The following is a 26,497-nucleotide window of genomic DNA, read 5'->3' as shown; positions in this document are numbered from 1 at the left end:
GTCTGTATGTGTGTGATTGAGTGCGAGTCTGTATGTGTGTGTGTGTTTGTGAGTCTGTATGTGTGTGTGTGTGAGTCTGTATGTGTGTGATTGAGTGTGAGTCTGTATGTGTGTGTGTGTTTGTGAGTCTGTATGTGTGATTGAGTGTTTGTGAGTCTGTATGTGTGTGAGTGTTTGTAAAAGAGTGAGTGCGTGAGAGTGTGTGTGAGTCTGTATGTGTGTGAGTGTATGTGTGATTGAGTGTTTGTGAGTCTGTATGTGTGTGAGTGTTTGTGAAAGAGTGAGTGCGTGAGAGTGTGTGTGTGTGTGTGTGAGTGTATGTGTGAGTCTGTATGTGTGTGATTGTTTGTGAAAGAGTGAGTCTGAGAGTGAGTGTGTGTGTGAGTCTGTATGTGTGAGTGTGTGTGTGAGTCTGTATGTGTGTGAGTCTGTCTGTATGTGTGAGTGTGTGTGTGAGTCTGTATGTGTGTGATTGAGTGTGTGTGAGTCTGTATGTGTGTGATTGATTGAGTGTGTGTGAGTCTGTATGTGTGATTGAGTGTGAGTCTGTATGTGTGAGTGAGTCTGTATGTGTGAGTGAGTCTGTATGTGTGTGATTGAGTGTGAGTCTGTCTGTGTGTGATTGAGTGTGAGTCTGTATGTGTGTGATTGAGTGTGAGTCTGTATGTGTGTGATTGAGTGTGAGTCTGTCTGTATGTGTGAGTGAGTCTGTATGTGTGTGATTGAGTGTGAGTCTGTATGTGTGTGATTGAGTGTGAGTCTGTATGTGTGTGATTGAGTGTGAGTCTGTATGTGTGTGATTGAGTGTGAGTCTGTCTGTATGTGTGAGTGAGTCTGTATGTGTGTGATTGAGTGTGAGTCTGTATGTGTGTGATTGAGTGTGAGTCTGTATGTGTGTGATTGAGTGTGAGTCTGTCTGTGTGTGAGTCTGTCTGTATGTGTGAGTGAGTCTGTATGTGTGTGATTGAGTGTGAGTCTGTATGTGTGTGATTGAGTGTGAGTCTGTATGTGTGTGATTGAGTGTGAGTCTGTATGTGTGTGATTGAGTGTGAGTCTGTCTGTGTGAGTCTGTATGTGTGTGATTGAGTGTGAGTCTGTCTGTGTGAGTCTGTATGTGTGTGTGTTTGTGTGAGTCTGTATGTGTGTGTGAGTCTGTATGTGTGTGATTGAGTGTGAGTCTGTATGTGTGTGTTTGTGAGTCTGTATGTGTGATTGAGTGTTTGTGAGTCTGTATGTGTGTGAGTGTTTGTAAAAGAGTGAGTGCGTGAGAGTGTGTGTGAGTCTGTATGTGTGTGAGTGTATGTGTGATTGAGTGTTTGTGAGTCTGTATGTGTGTGAGTGTTTGTGAAAGAGTGAGTGCGTGAGAGTGTGTGTGTGAGTGTATGTGTGAGTCTGTATGTGTGTGATTGTTTGTGAAAGAGTGAGTCTGTGAGAGTGAGTGTGTGTGTGAGTGTGTGAGTCTGTATGTGTGTGAGTCTGTCTGTATGTGTGAGTGTGTGTGAGTCTGTATGTGTGTGATTGAGTGTGTGTGAGTCTGTATGTGTGTGATTGAGTGTGTGTGAGTCTGTATGTGTGATTGAGTGTGTGTGTGTGTGTTTGAGTTTGTGTGTTAGATAAACAATAAAAACAATCATTAGACACCAGCTCAAATTTATTAAGGCATTTTAGTTCATTCTGATATATAAACATATGAATGTTGACAGACGGCTCTAAGCTTCACTGATGTCTGCCACAATTTTCTTGTTTTATTGAAGTAATAAACTATAATAGAGGCACAAACACACAGGCCAGAACACTCTTAATAAGAGATGAGTGACATTAATATCTAGTATTACAGGGACTGGACCATAATCTGATGGTGCAGATCTACTTATTGTAATATTACCATGAGAAGAGGTATCGTGTTAATAATTCATCAGAGATAAGCAGAAGAACACTGATTCAGCAGAGCTACATCAGCCGCTGACCTATTTCATCTCACAATGTTTAAAATCTGCCACGCAGGAATTAGAAACATTAGCATTGAAATGCAAAACAATAAAATTATAATAAAAGAGTCTGAATCGTCAGACCATGTGCAATAGAGGAGCTCAAGAGTTTTGGTTCACAATTAAAATTCATCCGCACGCTTGCTAAACCCAAAGTAGAGCGGAGGTCTCGAGGCGGAAAACCAGTTTGACCTTGTTGATCTGAGACTCTTCACTCCTGCTTGACGTCTCCTATCAGCCGCCTCTTCACGCGGGAGTACGGGCTCAGCTCGTCGTCCATGATGAAGTCATAAAGCACCTTCACCCACGACGTGTAGCACGGGAGGTCTTTATAGTATTCGGCCGCGATCTCCTTCACCTGGAGGAAAGAGGAACACGATCACGGTCTGATGAGAAACATGACCTGCACTGAGCTACTCTCACAGTGAGAAAAACAAATATTGTCTTGTTTTGGGGGAAAATAACTCCAAATGAAGAGAGTTTTATCTTAACCCGTGTGTGGTGTTCATATTTGTGTTACTCAGCCAGTGTTCGTGGGTCTGGTGGACCCGCTGCATTTTTGAGTTTTTAATTCAACTCAATCTAAAATGTTATGTTAAAATGCTCAACAGATGTTTACTTCATCTCGATTACAAGCAATATAAACAGCATATGTGGTTAATGTTTTATCTTTACCTTTGTTAGATCACATTTAAGAATCGCAACCTCGTGTGGGAACGGCAGGGGTAGAAACAGAACTCACTCTTTACTCTCTCACACTTACACACAATCTCTTTCTCACACACACACACACGCGCACACACTCATGCGCACACATACACAACCATAACACACACACACACACAACCCCTGTATGCTAGTCGTATGCTAGTATGTCAGATGGAGCGTCACTGACTGGCTTAAAGGGTAACTTCTGGGTAACTGTTCTGTCCTGGGAGGGGCTATGGGCGGGTTAAAAAAATAATGTGTTTTTCAGATTTTTAGATCTAATGGACTAAATAATCTCACAGATTTTACATAAAATGAAACTGGAAGAGACAGGAAAACTCACGGAGAGCATCAGCTTTAGTTTCTGCTCTGACAGACAAACGCTGTGAGTGTGTGTTAGAAATCAAGAATGGAGAGAGAACACTGTGCCTGGTACGTTTTTCATCTTCAACCAAACTTGGGTCTTCAGCCGACAAAGTTTAAATCTTGTCTGGCTAAAGCACTTCCCATAATGTTTCCGCATTACGTCAGTAGAAGGAGGGTAGGGCGTCTTTTGTGGCTGTTCAAATGCCCTTTTTGACTACCTCCAGAAGTGATCTGATCAACCAAATGTATCTTAATGCCAGGTGTAAACAGGGCCTTAAACAGCTTAAAGAGTAACTAAACCCTAAACCCAATTTTTTTAGTTAATGATCTGCAAGACTGGGGCTTTATTAATGCTGTTTATTGATTAGAGTAAATATTTTGACATTTGGGTAGAAAGTGTTTTAATATTATAATATATGGTGTAAAAACGTCTTAGTGCTGCCCTCTTAAGGTTGAACGGTGGCTACTGCAGTTGAATTCTCCTATTGGACGTTGTGGTGCTTCGTGACGTAGGATGGTACTTCCAACGGCTCACTATCCACGCCCCTGGCACGAGCTCACCACGCCCTGAGAAATGTTTCCCGTGATCACATGATGAGAACGGCTTCAGTCCAGTATGAGCGCTCATGTTAAATGAAGTATAAACGTTATGAACGAAACTTTCTCGTCACTTGCTTTCAACATCCTAATGAAGAACAGATAAAGATAATGCAGTTGTAAGTACATGTTAAGCTTTTCTTCTGATAGTTTTGCCGCCCGTCATGTCTACAGATCATTTTCATACTTTAGAGGCTTTCAGACAAACTCTGACACGCAAATGGTTGCCGTGGTAACGAACAACAAACCCGTAACGTGCTAGACTGCTGGCGTATGTAGTCTAACTTTGATTTAATGCATGAGGAATATTTAATATGAGGAAATCTGTTGTAATAGGCTATTAGGTTTGAACTTATTGGTCCTGCGCTTTTTTAGTGGCATTCAGTATAAGGATATGGCTGTTCAGTGTTCATAGATTAGTTAGTGGTCTCATTCTCTCGCGCTGCTGCTTCGCTAGCAGGAATGAATGAATGAAAGCATCGTCGGCATCGGGAGTTAACGTAGTTTGTGCCAGCGGCTCGATTGATAAGGCTCTGTGTCTACAGACATTTCACCCTCCTCCACTTCAGGTGAAGGTGGTGGAGAAAAGTCCTCTACTTTAGATGACTACTCTGTTGCAAAGCTGCTGTCCTCACTCCAGTCACTATCCATCTTTGCGAGTCTGACAGCTGTCAAACAAGTTGTCACTACGGGTCTTAGGTACACGCCCCCCCCCGCTCAGCCCCGCCCTCGACTCCTCCCCTCTGTCTCCGCTGGGCTCTGCCCACTTTTGCAGCATTTTTCAAATATTGCCAGAGGGCGGAGTTAGGCTGTGAACAGGGGTTTAGTTACCCTTTAAACCATGATGGCATAATGTGCATTTAAACAACTATAATACAATAATGCATTGGCATAAAAAAGGAAATTTACTTTGATACTTAAGTACTTTTGAAAACAAATACTTCTGTACTTTTACTCCAGTAAAAATCTGTTTTTACAACTTTCACTTTTAATGGAGTAATATTTGACCAGCAGGACTTTTACTTTTACTCAAGTAATGAAGTTGTGTACTTTGTCCAGCTCTGTTACTTAACCAGCAAAAGCAGCACAGCGTGAATCTCTTCCTGAATTACGTTACTTGTTATTGTTGCAGACAGTGTGTGTGTCATGCCAAGGTGATGGCTATCCGTCGCTGACTGAGAGGAGCAGTCCTACATCCCCGGACTAATCTGCCTAATCTTCACGGTACTTTAGACTGCGGTGGAAACACAGACAGAAGCAGGTCTGGGGGAAAACCTTCCTGTAAAAAAGTTCCTGGTACACAATGTTCCGGGTAATTCTGGTGGATGTAAGAAAAGCATTTTTTGCAGTGCTCTCCATCTTACTCCATTAGTCGTTTGGGGATTCTTGTCTGAAACATCACATACATTCCTCCACACTTCATTTGTGTTCTCCTGAGGAAACACACACACACCAACATCTCAGACGCCCTGGGGGTCAGCAGATAAACATCACAGGCTCATTTATGAACCATCCCTTTAAACTAGTGTTGCTCCGGCGCAAGAGAACCAAACTGAGAGACTCTTTCTCATCCATAAGCGCTTGGATATTTAAATCGGCAAAGCTTACAAATGATCAACTTCAGTGAACATGCAGCGCTGCCCCAAGTGTCTCTCACACTTATTATCGAGCCCTGTAAATGTGTGACTAGTCAACTAATGGCTTAACCCAGGGGTGTCCAGTCCTGAAGTCTCTATAATCCCCAGTAAGAGCGTGATTAGCTGGGTCAGGTGTGTTTAATTAAGGTTGACCCTCCAGGAGCCGGACTGGACACCCCTGGATTGAATAAAGGACTACCCATCAGCTAGAAATATCTTTGGTCGTGGGCGCCCCTAGTAATATTCATAATAACAGGAAATAAATTCAAGGCGGCACTCATTCCAGTCACACACACGGGTGAAGTTCATTTCGACACGCTTCCTGAGGAGGACTTCCTCCACTCGCTGGATAAACAGACCACACTGCACAAAAATGCTTTTCTTACTCAGTATTTCTGTTTTGTTTCTAGTCCAAACATCTAAAAATTCTTACATTAAGAAACATTTACTAGACAAGTACAAATTATTGTCATGTTTTGGGAAAGTTATGATTATTTTTCTCACCCCATTGGCAGATTATTTATCTTATTTTAAGCAAAAACTCTCTTCATTTTGAGTTATTTTTCCCAAAAACAAGACAATTACTTTTGCTTGTCTAGTAAATACTTCTAGTTTTAAGAATTTTTAGATGTTTGGACTAGAAACAAGACTAAAATACTGAGTAAGTCCCATGTGTCCGGCCGGTTGGTTTGCTCACACAAGCCATGTTTTGATAGCACCACAGTGTTACACATCAAAAACATTCACACTTGCATATAATTAAATAGAGTAAAGGTTATGCATATTTGCCGTGCTGTCCGAGGGGGAGGCTCCGAGCTCGGGATTTGGCCTGATAGGAACAGTTGTCCACACTAATAGGTTTCGTTTGAAAACTAGGGATAGGCATTTGATTAAAATGTCTTAGTCGATCGATGGGAGAATTAACGATCGACTATCGCTTAATCATTCATATTTTTATAATAAAATTAATTATTTAACGATTCAAAAATGAAATAAATACAAAAATACAGCGTTCTTCCTCGATGAGACCTTTATTACAAGATCAACTTGTGGCACAGTAAACTACATTCAGTTAGCCAAACCGCACATACGTGCGCGTGCTTATGAGATTTTCTGTCTTTTCACAGCAAACACGTGTCTGACTGCTAGGAGACGCACAGGGAAGGCTATACTTCATGTTAAACATAAATATACAGACCACTGATACAGCAAAGACATTGACGGCAATATGCTACAGAATATTTCGTTCTGTATTGACAGGTTTAATATTTCAAAATCGATAAATATGTTGATTTCTATTTATTACAATTAGGCCTATATCTGCATTTATGTTAACCTAGAGACTCTCAAACATCAAAATGTCATTTATTAATATGTATTCGTGCCAAAATGACATTTAAACATCTTTTCCTATTCTATTTCGCCTGGAAACGCTTCCAATACGCGTGTCGTGTGAAAAATAGGCGTCGGCTCTATTTCTAGCATGCACGCGTTTTTGGCACTGCTCATGTCATGCAGACAGTGTGCAAACTCTAACCTGTTAACAGGGAAGCCGTAATAAAAACGGACACGCCACGAAAGACGATGCCGGGATGCACAGGCAAGTTACCTAAGCTGCACTTTGTTTAAGTGTGAGAATCGAGATCATTTGAGTGGCCGTGTTGTAGCCTACTTATACACGGCATCGCATGTTTGTAAATCAAAATGGTCTCAGCCACACTTCGTCGTGACCTCTTCATGATTATTCTTTTGAAATCAAAACAGAAGATCACAGATAACCGAGTATGGAGCCAAATACTGCACTCTGGTGGTCAAATGTTTAATTGCTGAATAGTTTGGGATAGGAATAGTTTGGGATAGGAATAGTTTGGGATATGAATAGTTTGGGATATGAATAGTTTGGGATATGAATAGTTTGGGATAGGAATAGTTTGGGATAGGAATAGTTTGGGATATGAATAGTTTGGGAAAGGAATAGTTTGGGATAGGAATAGTTTGGGATATGAATAGTTTGGGATAGGAATAGTTTGGGATAGGAATAGTTTGGGATAGGAATAGTTTGGGATAGGGATAGTTTGGGATATGAATAGTTTGGGATAGGAATAGTCTGGGATATGAATAGTTTGGGATAGGAATAGTTTGGGATAGGAATAGTTTGGGATATGAATAGTTTGGGATAGGAATAGTTTGGGATAGGAATAGTTTCGGATAGGAATAGTTTGGGATATGAATAGTTTGGGATAGGAATAGTTTGGGATAGGAATAGTTTGGGATAGGAATAGTTTGGGATATGAATAGTTTGGGATAGGAATAGTTTGGGATATGAATAGTTTGGGATATGAATAGTTTGGGAAAGGAATAGTTTGGAAAAGGAATAGTTTGAGATAGGAATAGTTTGGGATAGGAATAGTTTGGGATATGAATAGTTTGGGATAGGAATAGTTTGGGATAGGAATAGTTTGGGATATGAATAGTTTGGGATAGGAATAGTTTGGGATATGAATAGTTTGGGATATGAATAGTTTGGGATAGGAATAGTTTGGGATAGGAATAGTTTGAGATAGGAATAGTTTGGGATAGGAATAGTTTGGGATATGAATAGTTTGGGATAGGAATAGTTTGGGATAGGAATAGTTTGGGAAAGGAATAGTTTGGGATAGGAATAGTTTGGGAAAGGAATAGTTTGGGATAAGAATAGTTTGGGAAAGGAATAGTTTAGGAGAGGAATAATTTGGGATAAGAATAGTTTGGGAAAGGAATAGTTTGGGATAGGAATAGTTTGGGAAAGGAATAGTTTGGGATAGGAATAGTTTGGGATAGGAATAGTTTGGGATAGGAATAGTTTGGGATAAGAATAGTTTGGGATAGGAATAGTTTGGGATAAGAATAGTTTGGGATATGAATAGTTTGGGATAGGAATAGTTTGGGATAAGAATAGTTTGGGATAGGAATAGTTTGGGATAGGAATAGTTTGGGATAGGAATAGTTTAGGAAAGGAATAGTTTGGGATAGGAATAGTTTGGGATAGGAATAGTTTGGGATAAGAATAGTTTGGGAAAGGAATAGTTTAGGAAAGGAATAGTTTGGGAAAGGAATAGTTTGGGATAGGAATAGTTTGGGAAAGGAATAGTTTGGGATAGGAATAGTTTGGGATAAGAATAGTTTGGGATAGGAATAGTTTGGGATAAGAATAGTTTGGGATAGGAATAGTTTGGGATAAGAATAGTTTGGGATAGGAATAGTTTGGGATAGGAATAGTTTGGGATAAGAATAGTTTGGGATAGGAATAGTTTGGGATAAGAATAGTTTGGGATAGGAATAGTTTGGGATAAGAATAGTTTGGGATAGGAATAGTTTGGGATAGGAATAGTTTGGGATAAGAATAGTTTGGGATAGGAATAGTTTGGGATAGGAATAGTTTGGGATAAGAATAGTTTGGGATAGGAATAGTTTGGGATAGGAATAGTTTGGGAAAGGAATAGTTTGGGATAGGAATAGTTTGGGATAGGAATAGTTTGGGAAAGGAATAGTTTTTTATCTGAATGGTTAATTATCTGAACGCGTTCCTCCCAAACGTTGAAAATGTAACTTCTGTCATTAATTCCTCTCCCTCATGTCGGTCCAAAACCGTAAGACCTTTGTTCATCTTTAGACAGAAATGAAGATATTTCTGATGAGATCTGATGCTTTCTGTCCATCCATTGACAGGCTAAGCAACTACTCCTTTCAAACCCCAGAAAGGCAGGAAAGACATCATCAAAATAATCATGTGACTCCAGTGGTTTAACCTCAGTTTGATGAAGCGACGCAAGTGCTTCAAAATTAAGTTAATTAATTTTGCGCAAACAAAGCACTTGTGTCACTTCATAAAATGAAGCTTAATCCACTGGAGACACATGATTAATTTAATGATGTCTTTAATACCTTTCTGGGGTTTAAACGTGATAGTTGCGTAGCCTGTCAATGAAACGACAGAAATATGAAAAAGATCTTCATTTGTGTTCTGACGATGCTGATTTTTGGGTGAACTAACCCATTAAGCTGGCACAGGAGGAAGTATCCTACCATTCATTATTTCATCTTAAAGTTACATGTGTATTTGTTTTAGCCTGTTTTAGCATCATTGCGGTGAGACTGAACAGTAATGTCCCATTTAAAGACAAGACACCAGTCCTTCAGTGCTTCTCCAACTCACTGAAGTCCCAGTTTGACTCCAGATCCGGTTCCTGCGGCTCCACACTGACTTTATTCGCTTTAGCTCCAGGCAAACTCAAGTGTTGCCTTTAAGTGTTTGAAAACAACTGTCAATGTTTTTAGGGCTATTTTTAAAAATGGTTAAACTAATTTGATGTGGATCCCAGCGTTTAAGGGGTTGTGAGAAGATCTGGACTGAAAATCCAGGACGAGATTTCTGCTTTTTTCTTTTAGTGGACATGTTTAGGTGCTATAATCGGGTCCCTGGTGCATCTACTAACCCAGGAAACTTGAGAAAGGACTTTGTTTTGGTAAGCCTTTTTCTACAAGCATGTGAAAAAACGAGCCGCTCAGATTTCACTTCCCTAGGAAGGGAATCTATTATAATATTACCAGCCCTTAATCTGCACGTTCCCACCCACGCACCGCCATTTTGTATTCTTAAGCGACAACCGTGTACCAGTTCTAACGCCATGGCAAAAGTAGACTAGAGCAGCTAGTCCTACAATGACATTATAACATTATAACCTTGTGGTATTTGAGCCACTGAGGGTGCAGTCGATTTATTTCATTTGTGAAGGAAATGTGCCCAAGAAATTTGCATATGTTTGTGTGGATCATTACACTGGACTGCTTTGCAAACGAGGGTCAGTAAACGCAGGATTTGCACAAAAGTTGCCTTTCAAAGCTAGATCAAATCCAACTCTATGTGATCCAACTTCATATCTGAAAACGTAAGTACTGCACTTTATAATGTGTGTTTTCGAAAGGCCTTTGTGAATTTGCTGGTTAGGACGCTACACGCTGGCTAAAGCTAACTTTGTCTGTATTCACAGAGACCAGTAAATGCTCACCTGTACAATTCAGATGTGCACTTTTATTACTTCTTAAAAATAAAACTATAGATTAATAAAACTAATGACATCAGAGGATCTCTGTGAAATGAGAAAATGGTAACTTTAGCCACTGTTTAGCGTCCTAACCAGCACATTCACAAAATATAACGTGCGGTACTTGCACGCTCTGAAAATGAAGTTGGTCAAGCAGTTGGTATTGATCCATCTTTGTGAATTCGCTGTGAGGTTCTCCATACTCCAGCTGTAAAGGCTCCGCCCTATTCTGAAAAGGGGGCGGGGAGCAGCCGCTCATTTGCATTTAAAGAGACACACAAAAACAGTGTGTTTTTGCTGCCACCCAAATAAGGGCTTTCAAAACATCCTAATCTGTAGTATTTTTCACTGAAACTTCACAGACTTATATTACAGTGAAAAGGACAGATTTTAAAGCTAATTTTTATACTAATTTTGGATGCAAATGTTGGTCTTATAGTATAGTGCTTTATATGCTTCAGGGTATCTGCAGGTTTCACCAAGTCAAATTTAAGACTTTTTAAGACATTTTTAAGACCATTATGAATAAAATGTAAGACCTATGACGCAATAAAAAACATGCATAGGAAATGCAGAATCACTCAATTAGGCTACTTAAAATTTTATTATTTAATTTATTTAAATTGAACAAAGTATTAGTAAACGTATTATTCATAGCTCAATCCCACTAGGATTAGCGCATATATATATATATATATATATATATATATATATATATATATATATATATATATATATATATATATCTCAATTGACCAAAATTCGTTTTTATTTTGTGGTGGTCACTTCCATAGATTTGCAAACATTTTTTTTTTTTTTTTTTATAATTAGGATGCAACATTAACCATATTATGTTAGATGCACAATAGTCACACATTGCAATAAAACTGACAAAATGCATGAATCTTGTTTTGTTATTATCAAAAAAGGCTGGTTCAGTTGTGTGCGATCTATCTTTAATAACACGATCGCTTGGGGTGGGAACCAACATCTTAAAAGTAAACCACAGCAATAATTGCTTAATATAAGTAAAACGTTTTCAAGTGATTATGTAATCAAGTAATCGGTCATTAATAAAATGTATTATAAACAAATGACAATAGGACAAATAAATACAACATAAAGATGCATATCTACAAAGAGGAACACCCACTGTTTTTAGAAATAGGGCTTATTCAACTTCTTTAGACATTTAGATATGTGGGCAAATGCATTTGTCTCAGTGCATGCATTGTTTTAGTTTGGCAGGGTCACCGCTAGCTTAGCTTAAAATGCATTTCCCCACATATCTAAATGTAGCAAAGTACCAAAGTTGAATAAGCCCTATTCTAAAACAGTTGGAGTGTTCCTTTAAGTGTAAGTGCTGTTTTCCCCGTTTGTGTTGTTGTTAAGCTATATTAGTTTGCTTTCGATTTGAGAGCTTACTAATGCGCAGATCCAGTGCTTACTGACACGTCCCAAACTTTTTAACTCAAATCAGGATATAGACATATGCATAATGTGTATATTTGATCGTTCAAGAGTAACCTTAGGGTAATGAGCCAAGAAATAACACACTCGATACACTCGCGCGAGCGCTGACAGGCAGCAAACACACACAGACTGACATCGGAGTTTACATCACTGTTATTAACTATTTTAGTGCAATCGGGTATATTATACTTTTATTTGGTCATTAAGCAAGATGGTGAGAAAGATTCGCCTTCGCGTTCACGATCGCGGAACTGCAAGAACCGTCAGACTCAGCTGAAGAATAAAAGTTTTATGCGTCTGTGGGGTACGATCAGAAAGAGGCTCGTGCCAATAACACGAAAGCTGATTGGCTGCAATACACGTGGCTTGCTTGTCTAATTTGTAGTTGTACTAGAGCGAACAATAGTTGGTCTAGCGAAAGAAAGAACTACAAACACCACAGAACAAACACACACACACACACGTGCGCGCATGCTGCGGGAGGCGAGAGCATTTCAAGGAGGTAGCGTTACATGAACGTAGGAAAATTAAGACCTGTTAAACATTATTTAAGACCTAGAACGCAATGCTTACGCGAATTTAAGACTTTTTAAGGCCTTATATTTTGATTTTGAAATTTAATACTTTTAAGACTTTTTAAGACTCCGCGGGGACCCTGATGCTTTATATAGCACAGCGTTCGTGGCTCCACTCGTCGAGACTGTTCTCCAAGATGGCTGCTGTCTGTAAACGTGTAATGTATTGTCTTTATAAAGTATCTTCTTATTAAACTGTTTGTACTCTTACAAAGTTCTCAATGCTCCGGTTTGCATGTAGGGACACTCATTATGCTGCCGTGTTAGTGTGAGGCTATTTTGAGCTTTGTTGGTGGTATTAACTAGTGATTTAATTTCACTTACCCCATAGACAAGCGTTATAAGCTAATGTTTTTAGAGATAAAACTCTTTACATTCGATTTCATGAAAACGCATCCCAGAGAACGATCTACTCGCTAACCATCTGTTAATTACCCAGAGGTTCATTTCTCACCAGAGTTGTCCTTTAATAAATATATAGCTACTATTATATTTTAGAAAAAGGTGATATTTGGTGATATGTCATATTTGGGCTGCATAAAAGAGTTAACAAATACTTATTGAACTACTGAGATGGACTGATCTGGCTTGGTAAACATGAAGTGTAATCATATCTTACCATCGGTAGTCGGCGTCCTGGAACGCTAGGGAAGTCGTGGTGCTCGTTGTGGTAGCCGACGTTGAAAGTCAGCAGGTTGAGGGAGCCATAGTAAGAGTAGGTCTCGTGGCCTTTGAGGAACATGTAATGTTCTGCAATGAAGTGTCCCGAGATGGGATGGAGCCCCATTCCTAGCAGTGAGCCCATCATCATGTAGACCAAGGGCTTGGCCCCCCAGAGCCAGTAGAGGAGGACGTTGAAGACGAGCTGTATGGCCGTGTTAATGACCTCTAGATGGCTGATGGGTTTGGGGTTGATGTAGAGCGGACGCACGGCGTAAAACAGGGGCTGGAACATTATCCAGATGAGCTTACGCAATCGTGTGCAAAAGAACCAGCCCTCGAAGTCAGTCGGGATGTCAACGTCCACGCCATCCCCACCCAAATAACGATGGTGGTCCAGGTGGTAGCGCTTAAACGACGCAGAGTACGGCAACCCAATGGGCAAATTGGCAAAAATGGCAAACCAGCGGTTCAACTTGGCGCGGTTGTTTCCGAACGCGGTGTTGTGAGAGATCTCGTGAATGGCTAATGTCATTGAATGGTTTATGCAACTCCCAAATGCATACGTCCAGAACAACACCCATTTCCAGGACAGGTCCTTCACCAGATAAAAGGCCAAAAATTGGACGGCGACCATCGTACAGACTATCCATTTCAGCCTGGGGTCGGGTCCCATCAGAGACTTGATCTGTGGGTATTTAGCTGCCAAACAAAAAGACAACACATTGTTACACTGAAACACAAATGATGAGTTCATTCAAATGACATCTCTGACAATGCAACTCGACACCAACAGGATCTGGAACAGTGGCTCTGTGTCTCTAGCGTCGGCCCCTCCTTGTTAACATACTTTGGTCAAACCTGAAGCCGGTGATTTGCCTACATCTCCCAAGAAAACAATGCAAAAAAGTAGGATTTAAATATGTGTACTTTTTATCCAAAATATTTCATAAAGCACGCACCGATGGCTCTGAGAAAAGGCAAAGAGCGCCACTTTAAAGGCTATTGCAGGGTTAAATATGACAGTCTTAGACACGTCTGGATCAAGCATCCTGCACTGTCAGCAATAACAGGCTACATGTCAGCACAGGTATGAGGAACATCCCCAACACCGCATACAGAGAGTTTGCTCAACATTTGAGCACTTATCACAGGGAGAATGTGGTGTTTGAACAGTGTGTGTGTGTGTGTGTGTGTGTGTGTGTGTGTGTGTGTGTGTGAGCCTGTTTATGTGGTTTATGAGGACACAAATTTGTATAACTACATGGGTATTACACTGGTATTACACTATAAATGTGGTTTATGAGGACATATCAAATGTCCTCATAATTCAAATGGTCTTAAAAACATACTAAATGATGTTTTTTTGAGAAAGTAAAAATGCAGAATGTTTCCTGTGATGGGTAGGTTTAGGGGCAGTGTGTGTGTGTGTGTGTGTGTGTGTGTGTGTGTGTGTGTGTGTGTGTGATGGGTAGGTTTAGGGGCAGTGTAAGGGGAAAGAAAATACGGTTTGTACAGTATAAAAACCATTACGCCTATGGAGAGTCCCTGTAAACCACATAGACCAACATGTGTGTGTGTGTGTGTGTGTGTGTGTTTGTGACATATGAGGACACAAATGTGTATAATGCCATGGGTATGACACAGGTATTACAGGAGAGGGTGAAATATGAGGACATTACCCATGTCCCCACTTTTCAAAAGGCTAAAAAAGTTAAAATACAAAATGTTTCCTTGCTTATTTTACTTTACTTACATTAATTTTATGACTTAATTTCCTACCAAATGTTGATCCATCAATGGTCAATGAACACACACACACACACACACACGTTTGTTTTTGTGACATGTGGGGACATTCCATAGGTGTAATGGTTTTTATACTGTACAAACCATATTTTCTATCCCCTTACACTGCCCCTAAACCTACCCATCACACACACACACACACACACACCTTTAACCTACCCATCACAGGAAACATTCTTCATTTTTACTTTCTCATAAAAACTCCTCCTGTGTGATTTATAAGCCTTTTGTAAAGTGGGGCCATGGGTAATGTCCTCATATTTCACCCTCTCCTGTAATACCTGTGTCATACCCATGGCATTATACACATGTGTGTCCTGATATGTCACAAAAACACGCCCACACACACAGTTCTGCACTCATAGGAGAAGTGAAGAGCACAGTTTCCTTTAAGCGTGCCTTAAGGGCCCGTTGTGCCCTATAATTAAAGAGCTACAGAATAATTTACCAGATGGCTGGGGTGTGTGTGTGTGTGTGTGTGTGTGTGTGTGTGTGTGTGTGTGTGTGTGTGTGTGTGATGAATAAATCATGAATTAGCAACACTTCCTATTAAACACAGAATGAGGTGAAGCGTGATCCATAAACCCTCTATAATGTTCATCCAAACTCTGTGTACGGATGGAAACTCTTTCCACATTTATTCATAAGCAGGTTTATGAGTAACTGCATACTCTAGAGTCATATTTTACTATTGGGTACAGCATTAATACAGATACAGGGATCTCTGTACCTTCAGTATCATCTGTTCGTTTACATTCAGAACTAACGTTCAAACGGTTCAAACGGTCAAAAAAGTTTGTCTTAACAAAGCCAGACCAAAAAACAGCAACCATTTAATTAGATAGATAGATAGATAGATAGATAGATAGATAGATAGATAGATAGATAGATAGATAGATAGATAGATAGATAGATAGATAGATCTAACATAATGAATGAAGTCAGGCGGATCTCTCGAGCATTAGCTAACTTTCCTCACATGACTATCATCCGCCCACTAAACCCCCAAACTCGCCGTTATACATTGTAATAACACAGTAATGATGAATGAACAAACATAAGAAAGATTAAATCTTTAAAATAACCACAAAACCGCAAGCTAGCTGTATTCACACAGGTAACGTTAACTTAACGTTATGAAACCGGTTAGCGGCTAATAACCGTTAAACCGAGGACGCGGCTTAACTAGTTAGCCGTCACGGCTTTCTAATAAGATTATATAACAAATATGCCACAATTTAATAAAATACATTCATTCATTAGCCCGTAATATTATATTTCCTGTAACGTTAGTTGAGTGTGAAGCGAAGTGCATGTCGGGAGCGGCCCTCACATAACGGTCGGTCATCTCTAAACCCGATCACGGCTAAAACTTCCACATTTACAAGGTAACAGTTACACAACAACAACTTACACATTAACAATACACAACAACAACTTACACATTAACAATACACAACAACAACTTACACGTCAAAGACAGCAAAGTCACACAAAATAAGAAAATCAACCCTAACTCGTGTGAGTTTTCTCGGGAGATCGTTATAACGTTACATAGCAAAAGATTCGCGTTTAAACAGCGCGGATGAGCACTGAAGCGATATTCTATCGTGTTTTATGCTCCGGGACTCACCCAGGATCTCTTTCCTCCGGTCGGCGTGAGGCTGGTCCGAGTAAACCCACTCGAAGTCTTCGCGAGCGACGCGGTTCCCCATGTTAACGGCCGGTCTGCGGTCGGTTCGCGGTGTTTGTGGTCGGTCGGTGAATGCAGGAACAGATATTACACACACGGGTCTATGAGCGACTGTCCCGCATCCTCGCCGCTCGCACTCAGCCTCAGCCCTCCTTCTTCACCGAGGAGGATCTTTCGATTTCTCTGAGGGCTGACGCGGGGGGCGGAGTCTGCAGTGGGCGTCACCCGAGAACACGCCAGAACCGTTATGGCGCCGTTTACTGAGATATGTCAGGAGTACACCGTGAGAAAACGGCGCCAGGGCCGTGACGGCCGGGTCCCCCATAGACTGTGACATTTGAGCCACACACACACACACACACACACACACACACACACACACACACACACACACACACACACATGTCGTGTTTCCATGTTTTATGGGGACTTTCCATAGGCGTAATGGATTTCATACTGTACAAACTGTACATCCTATCCCCCTACACTGCCCCTACCCCTAAACCTACCCATCGCACACACACACACACACACACACACACTGCCCCTAAACCCACCCATCACAGGAAACATTCTGCATTTTTACTTTCTCAAAAAAAAACTCCTGTGCGATTTATAAGATGTTTTCCTCATGGGGACCTAAAAATGTCCCCACAAGGATAAGGATTTCGGATATTGCCATCTTTGTGGGGACATTTTGTCCCCATAACGTAGGGATTACCAGGCGACACACACACACACACACACACACACACACACACACACACACACACACACACACACACACACAACATTCGGCAAAAAACTCCTCCTGTGTGATTTATAAGCCTTTTGTAAAGTGGGGACATGGGTAATGTCCTCATATTTCACCCTCTCCTGTAATACCTGTGTCATACCCATGGCATTATACACATTTGTGTCCTCATATGCCACAAAAACAAGTTTATTGAATAATTAGTTCAATACAAAAAAAATATACCACATACAATTTGATATATACAACACGACCACACGTCAAAATTTTTGACAGTAAAAATGATGTTAATTATGACATTTTTTAAGTCCATTTTGACTTATCATAATTATGACTTAAATCATAATGTCGGGTTAAATCATAATTTCGTACTTTTCATCTAATTTAATTTAGTTCAATTTCGACGTTTCATTACATAAATATGACTTTGCTAGCCTAGAAATCTAGACGCACCCTAGTGGCAGCAAATTTAATCTGCCCGCAAGTGTCGTCTAGGAACTCTCAATACCATTCTGAGCTGTGTTCCTCAATATCTGGACGGCCCAATCACATCGTGTATAGAGTCGGCGGGCGGGGCCATAATGACGACGGCCGAGTTGCGTTTTCGTGCTTCTAGTAAACACAGAAACTGGCGAACGGCGGCGGTCTTTCAAATCAGCTTTGACCGAGAAAAGAACAAAGAACGGCACTGAAGTCATTCTGAAGAAGGGAAGATGTGTTCGGAGTTTAGCCGACCGGATACGGCGAATGTTTAATCTCTATTAACAAGCTCTGCTTCACCTTCGTTGCTCTGGTTGGTTGTAGCGCTATCCTATCGCGTGCAGAGGGAGTTTGACAGACAGCCGTTTATCCGCCCCTCGGATTGAGCCGTCAATGGAGAGTTTCCAGACCAAACATCTTGATGTGGGTCAGGCTTGTCAGGCTATGACTTTGTATGTCATAACTTAGATTTTTTTTTTGTGAATTATCTTTATTGATAAATATAATTAAAGAATAGTCAGTTCAATGCAAAAAAAGTATATAACATAAAATTGAATATATAATTTTATATACAAACATGTGTCATACCTTTGACCACTGAGATTGACAAATTGAGATTATGGCATATTAAATCAGAATTTTAGACTTTTTTAGTAGACTTTTAGGTCACAATGTTGACTTTTTGTCAAAATTATGACTTTTTAATTCATAATATATGCCTTTTCATCTCATAATATGACTTAGTATGTAAATTTCGACTGTGTGTAAATTGTTTTATTGAATAATCAGTTCAGTGCAAAAAGGATACAATTTCATATAGAACACCACATAACTTCGACTTTGTAATAATGATGATCTCAGTTAACTACATGATCATTATGCCACTATCAAAATATAACCACACCTGAAGACATTTATCTGTGCTTTCTTTACCACAACAAATGCGTTTTATAAACACACAGTTAAAGCAGCTAGGGAAAAAATATGTTTTTAAAAGTTAAAGTCAAAAGCTCAACTAAAGCTAACGCTGATCACCATAATGGTGACTGTTTCCTTCAGCGATTCTGCTTGTTAAGAGCAGGCGTTCATCACTAACGGTCCATCGCCACTCAATGAATCAATCATCATTAACTTCAACACTGTTTTAATATTAATTTCAACACACTTGAGTGTGGATTCTGTGTGGATTCTGTGAGGAGTGTTAATTTAACACTGTATTATTTGGCTGCAAGAGGCCCTGAGGCTACAAAGCATAATATATATGGCATGAGGTTTTGATTTTGGTGTTCTGTGCCTATTTCACACATTGCTGTAATGCCCATAACACCGTATGTGTACTGTTATTGTGTGGTGTGTTGAGGTTTGAACTGACTAGACCAGTTGACTTGTTAAAGCCACAGGAGATTTTGCCTTTAATCAGGACTCGCAGTCATGAACCAGCCTAAAGCAGAAGATGAGCCTTGAGACCAGCAGCGTAATCGGCACAGATCAGGCACTGGAGTGGAGAACACTAGTGATGGCTGACAGGAACACCCTTGATTTATATGGGCAAGGCTGGATGTTGTTGAGGATTGACATGCAGCAGCAGCAGAGATTTTTGTGTGAATTAAGGCATCTTTTACTTTGGACTGTTTGATGGTCTCCGTTTTGTTTCTTCACAGGGAAACTGATTGGTTGGATCTCTGTCAGTCAGAAAGCCCATCTCCTGAGCGGCAGATATTCTCGGAGTGAGACTCTATTTGAGACTGACTGTTATTTATTGTGTAGTGACCATCATACAAGGCACCAAATGATGTGTTGAGTTTAAAGCAAAAAGTATACTTTGGTTTTTACCTGTATGCTATGACTACAGTGACCTATTATGCTTTTTTTTTTGAGTTAGTTAGTAGTGTGTTGAAACTAGTGGTTATGGTAAGAGAAGAAGGAGGACGTTTTATTTATACAGCGCCTTTTCCACACGGACGCGGTAGCTGAACAACATTTACAGTGTACAAACAAACACAAAAAGATCCTCCAAAACTGACAACAGGCAACGGTCAGATGATCTAATACCCCTTTTCCACCAGAATGAACGGGCGCTAGTTCGGAACCAGTGCTAACACCAGTTCATAGATGGTTCGACTTGAGAGCTTTCTAAGAACTGTTTGCTTTTCCACATGCTAAGAGCCACAACAGACCCAGGTCTTACGTCATCCCAGACCCGTTAATATTTGCCCGTTACCCGATCCGTGCCCGCAATAAATCACACACACTAAAATCATTCCAGTTAAAATACAGTATATACGGGCCGGGTTTTGAGGGCCGAATCGTTTTGATCGTTTTTTCGAGAACCGGCGAACATTTAGAAGACTTAACCAAACAAAACGATAGTAACGCGGGCAGCCCCTCACAGACATCTACCACACACACACACACATAATAAAACAAACACAACTCAACGTCAAATCCAGGGGCCTGTACCATAAAGCCGGTTTAGTAGGTTAGCCCGATAAGTTTAAGCTTAGTTTGTCCCAATCCTGGGTTTTAGGTCCCATTAAAGTGGTTTGGCTTTTAGCGGTGTTCATTTCTATAGTAACTTATGATCCACAGCTAACCTGCTCCAGGGCAGGTTATGTTCTGGATTAGAGATCGCAACCTGAAATTGGACCAATCAGCTGTGAGTAAAGTGACACAGCTCTGATGCAATAAAGCCACACCCCCTGTTTCTGCTCCAAATTAAAGGTCACCACATAGCTAATGGTTTTTAAAGACTAAAGTGTCTTGCTTTTAACAATGCTTATTTATAAAGATTATAATTTTTAATGATTTAGATATAATTTGTAATTATAATACCTTTAATCAATTACACATGTATCATTTTAATTAATCAATCATTAATAGTCACTTTGTTAAAGTTAATATAAATAGCCTACATAAAGTCATACAAGTAAAAAAAAAGAAGTTTACTGAGCTTAAATGTAAAATTTTCTCTATTTATCAACTAAACTAACTTCATAAATTTTACTTGCATTGACATATAATATTGTTTCTTTTAGTTGTCCTCTTTCATAGACAGCTCTTTTCTTCTTGCTGTGTAAATTTTCTTAATTTTTAATATTTTTCAATCATGTAATAATCTGCAGAAGAAGTTTCGCTGATCCACAGCGTGTGATTGGCTGTTCACTGCTGATGTCACAGCGTGTGATTGGCTGTTCACTGCTGATGTCACAGCGTGTGATTGGCTGTTCACTGCTGATGTCACAGCGTGTGATTGGCTGTTCACTGCTGATGTCACAGCGTGTGATTGGCTGTTCACTGCTGATGTCACAGCTAAACTCCGGATCAAAGCCTGAGTTGGCAGAGCAAGCTGATGATCAGTCTCATGGGACCAACAAAGCCTGAATGGATTGGTTTGGTTTGGTCATCTCAAAACTAATCCTGTAACCCTGAGTTTGTTAAACCACCATATCATGGTACAGGCCCCAGGTCTGGTGTTGCTCGTCCTTATATGCCTCCGAGCTCCCTCAGGAGAGGACTCGAGACTGGTGTGGCTCGCAGGTGACGCTCATTTGCCATCTCGCTCGCTCCTCCACCTCGCCACAGAAATATTGCTCATAATTTATCCGCGCTTCTACCCGCCGGCACGGAATTAATTATCCGCCCGCATCCCCGCCCGTGTATTTTATAAATGTCACAATCCACCCGTTTAAGCCACTTTTATGCCCGCGGGTCCTCAACCCGTTGCAGGACTCTACTGCTAGTGGCCGTGGGAAACAAACACACACACATACACACACACACACCAGGCATTTTCTATCGAATGCATCAATGCTGCGCAGACCAACCAGCATTAGTACACCGCATTCGCAGTCATTTGTATAGACGGTGAATACAAATCAAATTGATTGTATACAAAAGAATACAATCCATTATCTGCTATTTAAAAAATGGCGGGTCTCAAGTGTGTGTTCATCTTGCTGACCCCGTCCCCAGCGCCTGACGTAAGCGGTTCTTCTTTCTAGCCCAGCGATGTTTTGGTGCTACTTAAGAACTGCGTTTCCTGGCTCGGAGCGGGTGCTTTGGCTGTGGAAACACAAAGAACCGATTTAAAACTAGATAAGTGGAGTAGGTCTGATAGATGAAGAGGTGCAACACCATTGAAGCATTCTTGCAGCTGCAGTGTGTACATATTGAAGCCTGTCAATCATTTAGTTTTTAGGTTTTTTTGGTAGGTCTAAGCCAATTAATAAGGCGTTACACTCTAAAAAATAATTCAGTGGCTTAGTAAATATCACAGTAATAATTAACTTTATTAACTTAATAAAATCTCTCAATATCATTTACTTGATGGTTTTAGTAAAACATACCAAAATAATTGACTAAAAATCCAACAGTTAATTTTGTCTAAAATTTATAGTTATATTTAAGTTTTTTTCACTAAAATAATTTAGTATTCAAATAACCAATTCTTTATTTTAAATATACTTAATACATTTGCGAAATTTATTTCAAAATATTTGAGAATGGAGAATTAAACCGATCTGTTTCAAGAACCACAAATATTACTTAATTAAAATCAAGATTATTAATATTTAACACACACTGAGGAAATTGAGTAAGTTTACTGGATTAAAACAATGCGCCCCTCCCCCACCCACTGACGCGACGACAGCTCGACGGTTGAGTGAGTGCGGATATTTGAATTCTCCTCAGTCACCAGAGCAGTTTCTTCTTCTCAGCGTCACAGAATTGGGGCATTTCCTCTGAAATTCAGGTTTGTATGTTTTTTTTTTAAAATCTATATAATCATTACTGTGCTTAAAGGCATTTTATTTAATTCAAAACAACATACAGGGACAGTGTGAGTCACCTTAAGTTAACGTGTGGCGTTGGTCTTTGAAACGCCTGCTGTGTTGCTCAAAACACACAACTTTATTCGTAAAGATAATGAATATAATGAATTTGGATGATAAAATCTTATTAAAACTGGGCACTTTTTGTTTATTGTCAGGTTATGGAGTCTGGCGCCTCGCAGCATCTTTCAGCTACGAATGAAACGCAGGACAGCGGTCTCGAGTTCAAAGTCCACCCGCAGACCGCTAACGTTAGTCCATCTCAGGCTCGAAAAAAACAGCGCTGATACGGTGGAAATGGGATAACAGACCGGTTGATTACACTTGAATTACTTTTAAATGTTTAATTTTTACTTCTAAAATGTTTGTTACATGAGTTTAAATGTTGTAAAATAACTGTTATTCTTTACATGTCAAAACAGTAGCCTAATAACTGTTATATGCTGTAACGTTATTGCTGTACTCGTGGACAATAAAGGCCATGTCATGTATAAGTGTGTTTGTGTGGACTGTGGAGTATTTTACAAAGGTTTAGAGGAAATTAAAGTTATACTATACAAGTTAGTAATACTCATAAATAAAAGCTGTTTATATTAGTCATAAATATTGGTTTTTAAAATGCTTTTTACCCAATTTTTTCTACTCAATTGAATTTGTTAATGTAACAAATGCAGTTACTCAGATCTACTTAATTTTTTTACTTACATTTACTCAGTTCATATGGTGTCTATAATTGATTTCACTGCTTTAAAATTTACTCAAGTTTTTTAGTGTAAAAATGTTTCACCAAAAAAATTGAGTAAATCATAGTATTAGTTTTTAGAGTGTACAGTAATCCAAACGAGACGTTATTAGTGCATGAACAAGGGTTTCTGCATCTGTTAGAGTACGAGCGGAGACGTGCAATATTACACAAGTGATAAAAAGAGTTTTTAACAATGGAAGAAATATGACAAACAAATAAAAGAGGCTAATCAAATGAAAACACCAAGATCATGTACAGGAGAAAAGGGTTTAACAGCTGATCTGAGGACAGGTCCGTTTGGTGGAGTCAGCCAGCATGATCTCAGTTTGGCTGTCAGTCAACGTAAGGAAGATCAGAGCCATCCAGTGTTTGCCTTGAGTGAATATCAGAGGAGGCGGTGAGATAGATTTGGACTTCATCAGCATAACAATGAAAACAAAGTCCAAACTTGTGTGTGATATCACCAAATGATAGTAAGAAGAAGCAGACTAAGAACTGAACCCTGTGTCGATGGACTTATACCCTTGCGTGGAGATATAGGACTGCCTATCAGTGAGATAAGAGATGAACCAGGAAAGAGCAGAACATCGAAATCCCAAATCAGAAAGACAGGAAATGAGAACATCATGACAGACGGCATCAAACTCAGATGAAGGAGGATTAGGATGCTTACCCAGAATCCACAGAAAGGAGGATATCGCTAACCACACTAGTCAGAGCCGTGGCAGATGTGTGATGGGGGGAAACCAGACGCAAAAGGGGAAACCAGACGCAAAAGGGGAAACCAGACGCAAAAGGGGAAACCAGACGCAAAAGGGGAAAAACAAAATTGAATAGAATTTGAGAGGCTACTACTTTAAATTGAAGGGGTGGGACATTTCCCAAACATGCTGGAAGCACTTGACCAATCACAACACACCGCTCCAGCCGACCAATCAGAGCACACTTTGCTTTTCAGAAGGAGGGGCTTCATAGACAGGAAGTAAACAGAGTTACTGACAGACAACAATGGAGAATATGAGGAATAATCAACATTCAAGCAGGAAAACCTGCTCTAGTAGAGCCAGAAACAACAGCGAGAGTTTGTAGAAGGGCAGAATATTGCCGATTTAAACGATTTAAAGCTGCTGGAAGTCTTTTTTGTGCAAAAACTGCACACAATTGGTAGAGCTGCACTCAATGTAGGCTGCTTAGATCTAATCTAAAATCTTTCTATTAGATGTGCTTCAACAAACCAAAAGAAAGTCCTGCACACTATCTACTTACAAAAGTATCAAAAAATGCTTTATTTGCAACGTTTCGTTCCCTGAAGAAGGTCATGCACTACATAATTTTGTGGACTAAGACTGAACCAATGGAATCACATGGACTATTTTAACCATGTCTTTCCTTCCTGTCCGGCCCTTGAAAGTGTTCATTAAACCGCTGTCTATAAAGGGGTCAGAGCTCTCGGATGGCATCATCTGTGTCTGAAGATGAACGCAGGTCTGACGGGTTTGGAATTAATGACGGGATTGACATGTTTGGCTGAACTAACCCTTTAACCCGTAAGAAAATCAACCACGGTTTTATTGTAGCAAGAGTGTAGGAACCATGTTTGTTTGGCTAATAGATGACCATTTAAAATAACCACAGTTTTACCACAAACACCACGGTTAAACTATAGTTAGCGTAGCAAAGCCATGGTTAATTTGTGGTTATTATGGCTTAACTATAGCCATGTTTTTTTGGTTTTATTTGGGTTATTTTCGTAAGGGAAGCCTTCTTTTCTGGTACACAAGAGGAGTAGTTAGGCACTCACTCTATGGACTAACTAATGAATGGTGTGGGAGGCTAACGTTCTGCCTAACATCTCCTCTTGTGCAGGAAAGAACGTTTTGAAATGATGAGCCACAGGAGGCAATGTCCACTTTACACTTCAGAGTATTGCCTGAATAACGCTGACCCTCTGGAGGCAGGACTGTGAGCTTTCCCAGAGCAGGGGATAACGCTGGTGGAAGTGTTTCTTGAAGCACGGAGGCGTTGTGCTACAGATTGACTCCCATTTGCTCCCATGAATAAGAGTTTGGCCTGCCACACCCTGGGACTCAAAGCATTCAGATCGCCTGAAGGAATTCAGCTTAAGCTGTTGTTATTCGACCCGTTTCGTGGATCTGAAAACTGGCTGAACTGCTGCACACTTAACATGCTCTTTATGGCCAACTCTGGGACGAACTGTTGACAAACTCAACCAAACTTTCTTAAATGAACAAATGTTCTATTTGAGTCGGACTGACTGAAGTGACTCTTTGGTTCACAAATTAGGCTTGGATTAGGCTTTAATGTGTACTAGTCAAACGAGGACATTTAAGTAGCTTGAACATGGCTTAAATTTGGCTCAGTTAGCTCTGCCCTGCGTCCAAATTCGCATACTATCCATACACTGTAAAAATAAATAGTTGGTTTTACTTAAATAAGTAAGTAACCTGGTTGCCTTAAAATTTTGAGTTCATTGAAATTAAAAAATTTAGTTAATACAATGAAGGGAATTGTTTTGATACATAGAAACTCAAAATATTATTGTATCTGAACCACATAAAAAATTTGATAAACCATGAAAACAGCACAATTTGGCAGATAATCACAATATTAATCACAGATAAAACACACACAATTACCCAATATGCTTACAAAATCTTTTAATAATATTTGAATAAAGGTTGTCGATTGTATTAATACATTTATTTCAATGAACTCAAAATTTAGGCAACCAGGTAACTTTTTTTTTTAAATATTTTTTTACAGCGTACTAAATAGTACTCGAAAATAGATTTAGCACGTCCCAAATGCGAGTGTGTTGAAAAGAGTATCCCAAAGATGGATGGTTTACTATTTCCGGTCCGAATCCGAAGTCCAGATCTGACACTCTAACGGCTGAGATTACCCATAACCCATTGCGAGTTGGACGAGGATTCGATTAGAACTACAAATGGGGATACAAAGTGGTAAAAACTACAAACATGGCGGATGTGTGAGTCTGAAGGTTAAGTGAGGTAGAGATGTTTATATAACGGGGTTTGAGTGATTATCAGTATTTAATCTGATGAAAGATATTGA

The 26,497-nt window shown here is 39.9% G+C and overlaps 1 protein-coding gene and 1 long non-coding RNA gene across 2 annotated transcripts; one reads left to right on the top strand and one right to left on the bottom strand.

Moving 5' to 3' along the window:
- Positions 1 to 1,633: 1,633 nt before the first annotated feature.
- Positions 1,634 to 16,801, bottom strand: degs1 (delta(4)-desaturase, sphingolipid 1). The gene is made up of 3 exons (XM_067421871.1): positions 16,531 to 16,801; positions 13,048 to 13,790; positions 1,634 to 2,346 (listed from the first exon to the last, which is right to left on the bottom strand). Exons 1-3 carry the CDS (start codon positions 16,610 to 16,612, stop codon positions 2,200 to 2,202), a joined length of 972 nt encoding a protein of 323 aa, XP_067277972.1. The 5' UTR covers positions 16,613 to 16,801; the 3' UTR covers positions 1,634 to 2,199.
- A 3,299-nt stretch (positions 16,802 to 20,100) lies between these two features.
- LOC137045483 (uncharacterized) lies at positions 20,101 to 24,185 on the top strand. The gene is made up of 2 exons (XR_010898781.1): positions 20,101 to 22,056; positions 23,482 to 24,185. It is a non-coding gene; the product is annotated as an uncharacterized lncRNA (long non-coding RNA).
- The last annotated feature ends 2,312 nt before the right edge of the window (positions 24,186 to 26,497 follow it).

Source organism: Pseudorasbora parva, chromosome 17, assembly GCF_024679245.1.
Source record: "Pseudorasbora parva isolate DD20220531a chromosome 17, ASM2467924v1, whole genome shotgun sequence".
NCBI classification, from domain to species: Eukaryota; Metazoa; Chordata; class Actinopteri; order Cypriniformes; family Gobionidae; genus Pseudorasbora; species Pseudorasbora parva.
Note: the sequence above shows the minus strand (reverse complement) of the source record. Positions and strands in the feature narration are given on the sequence as shown.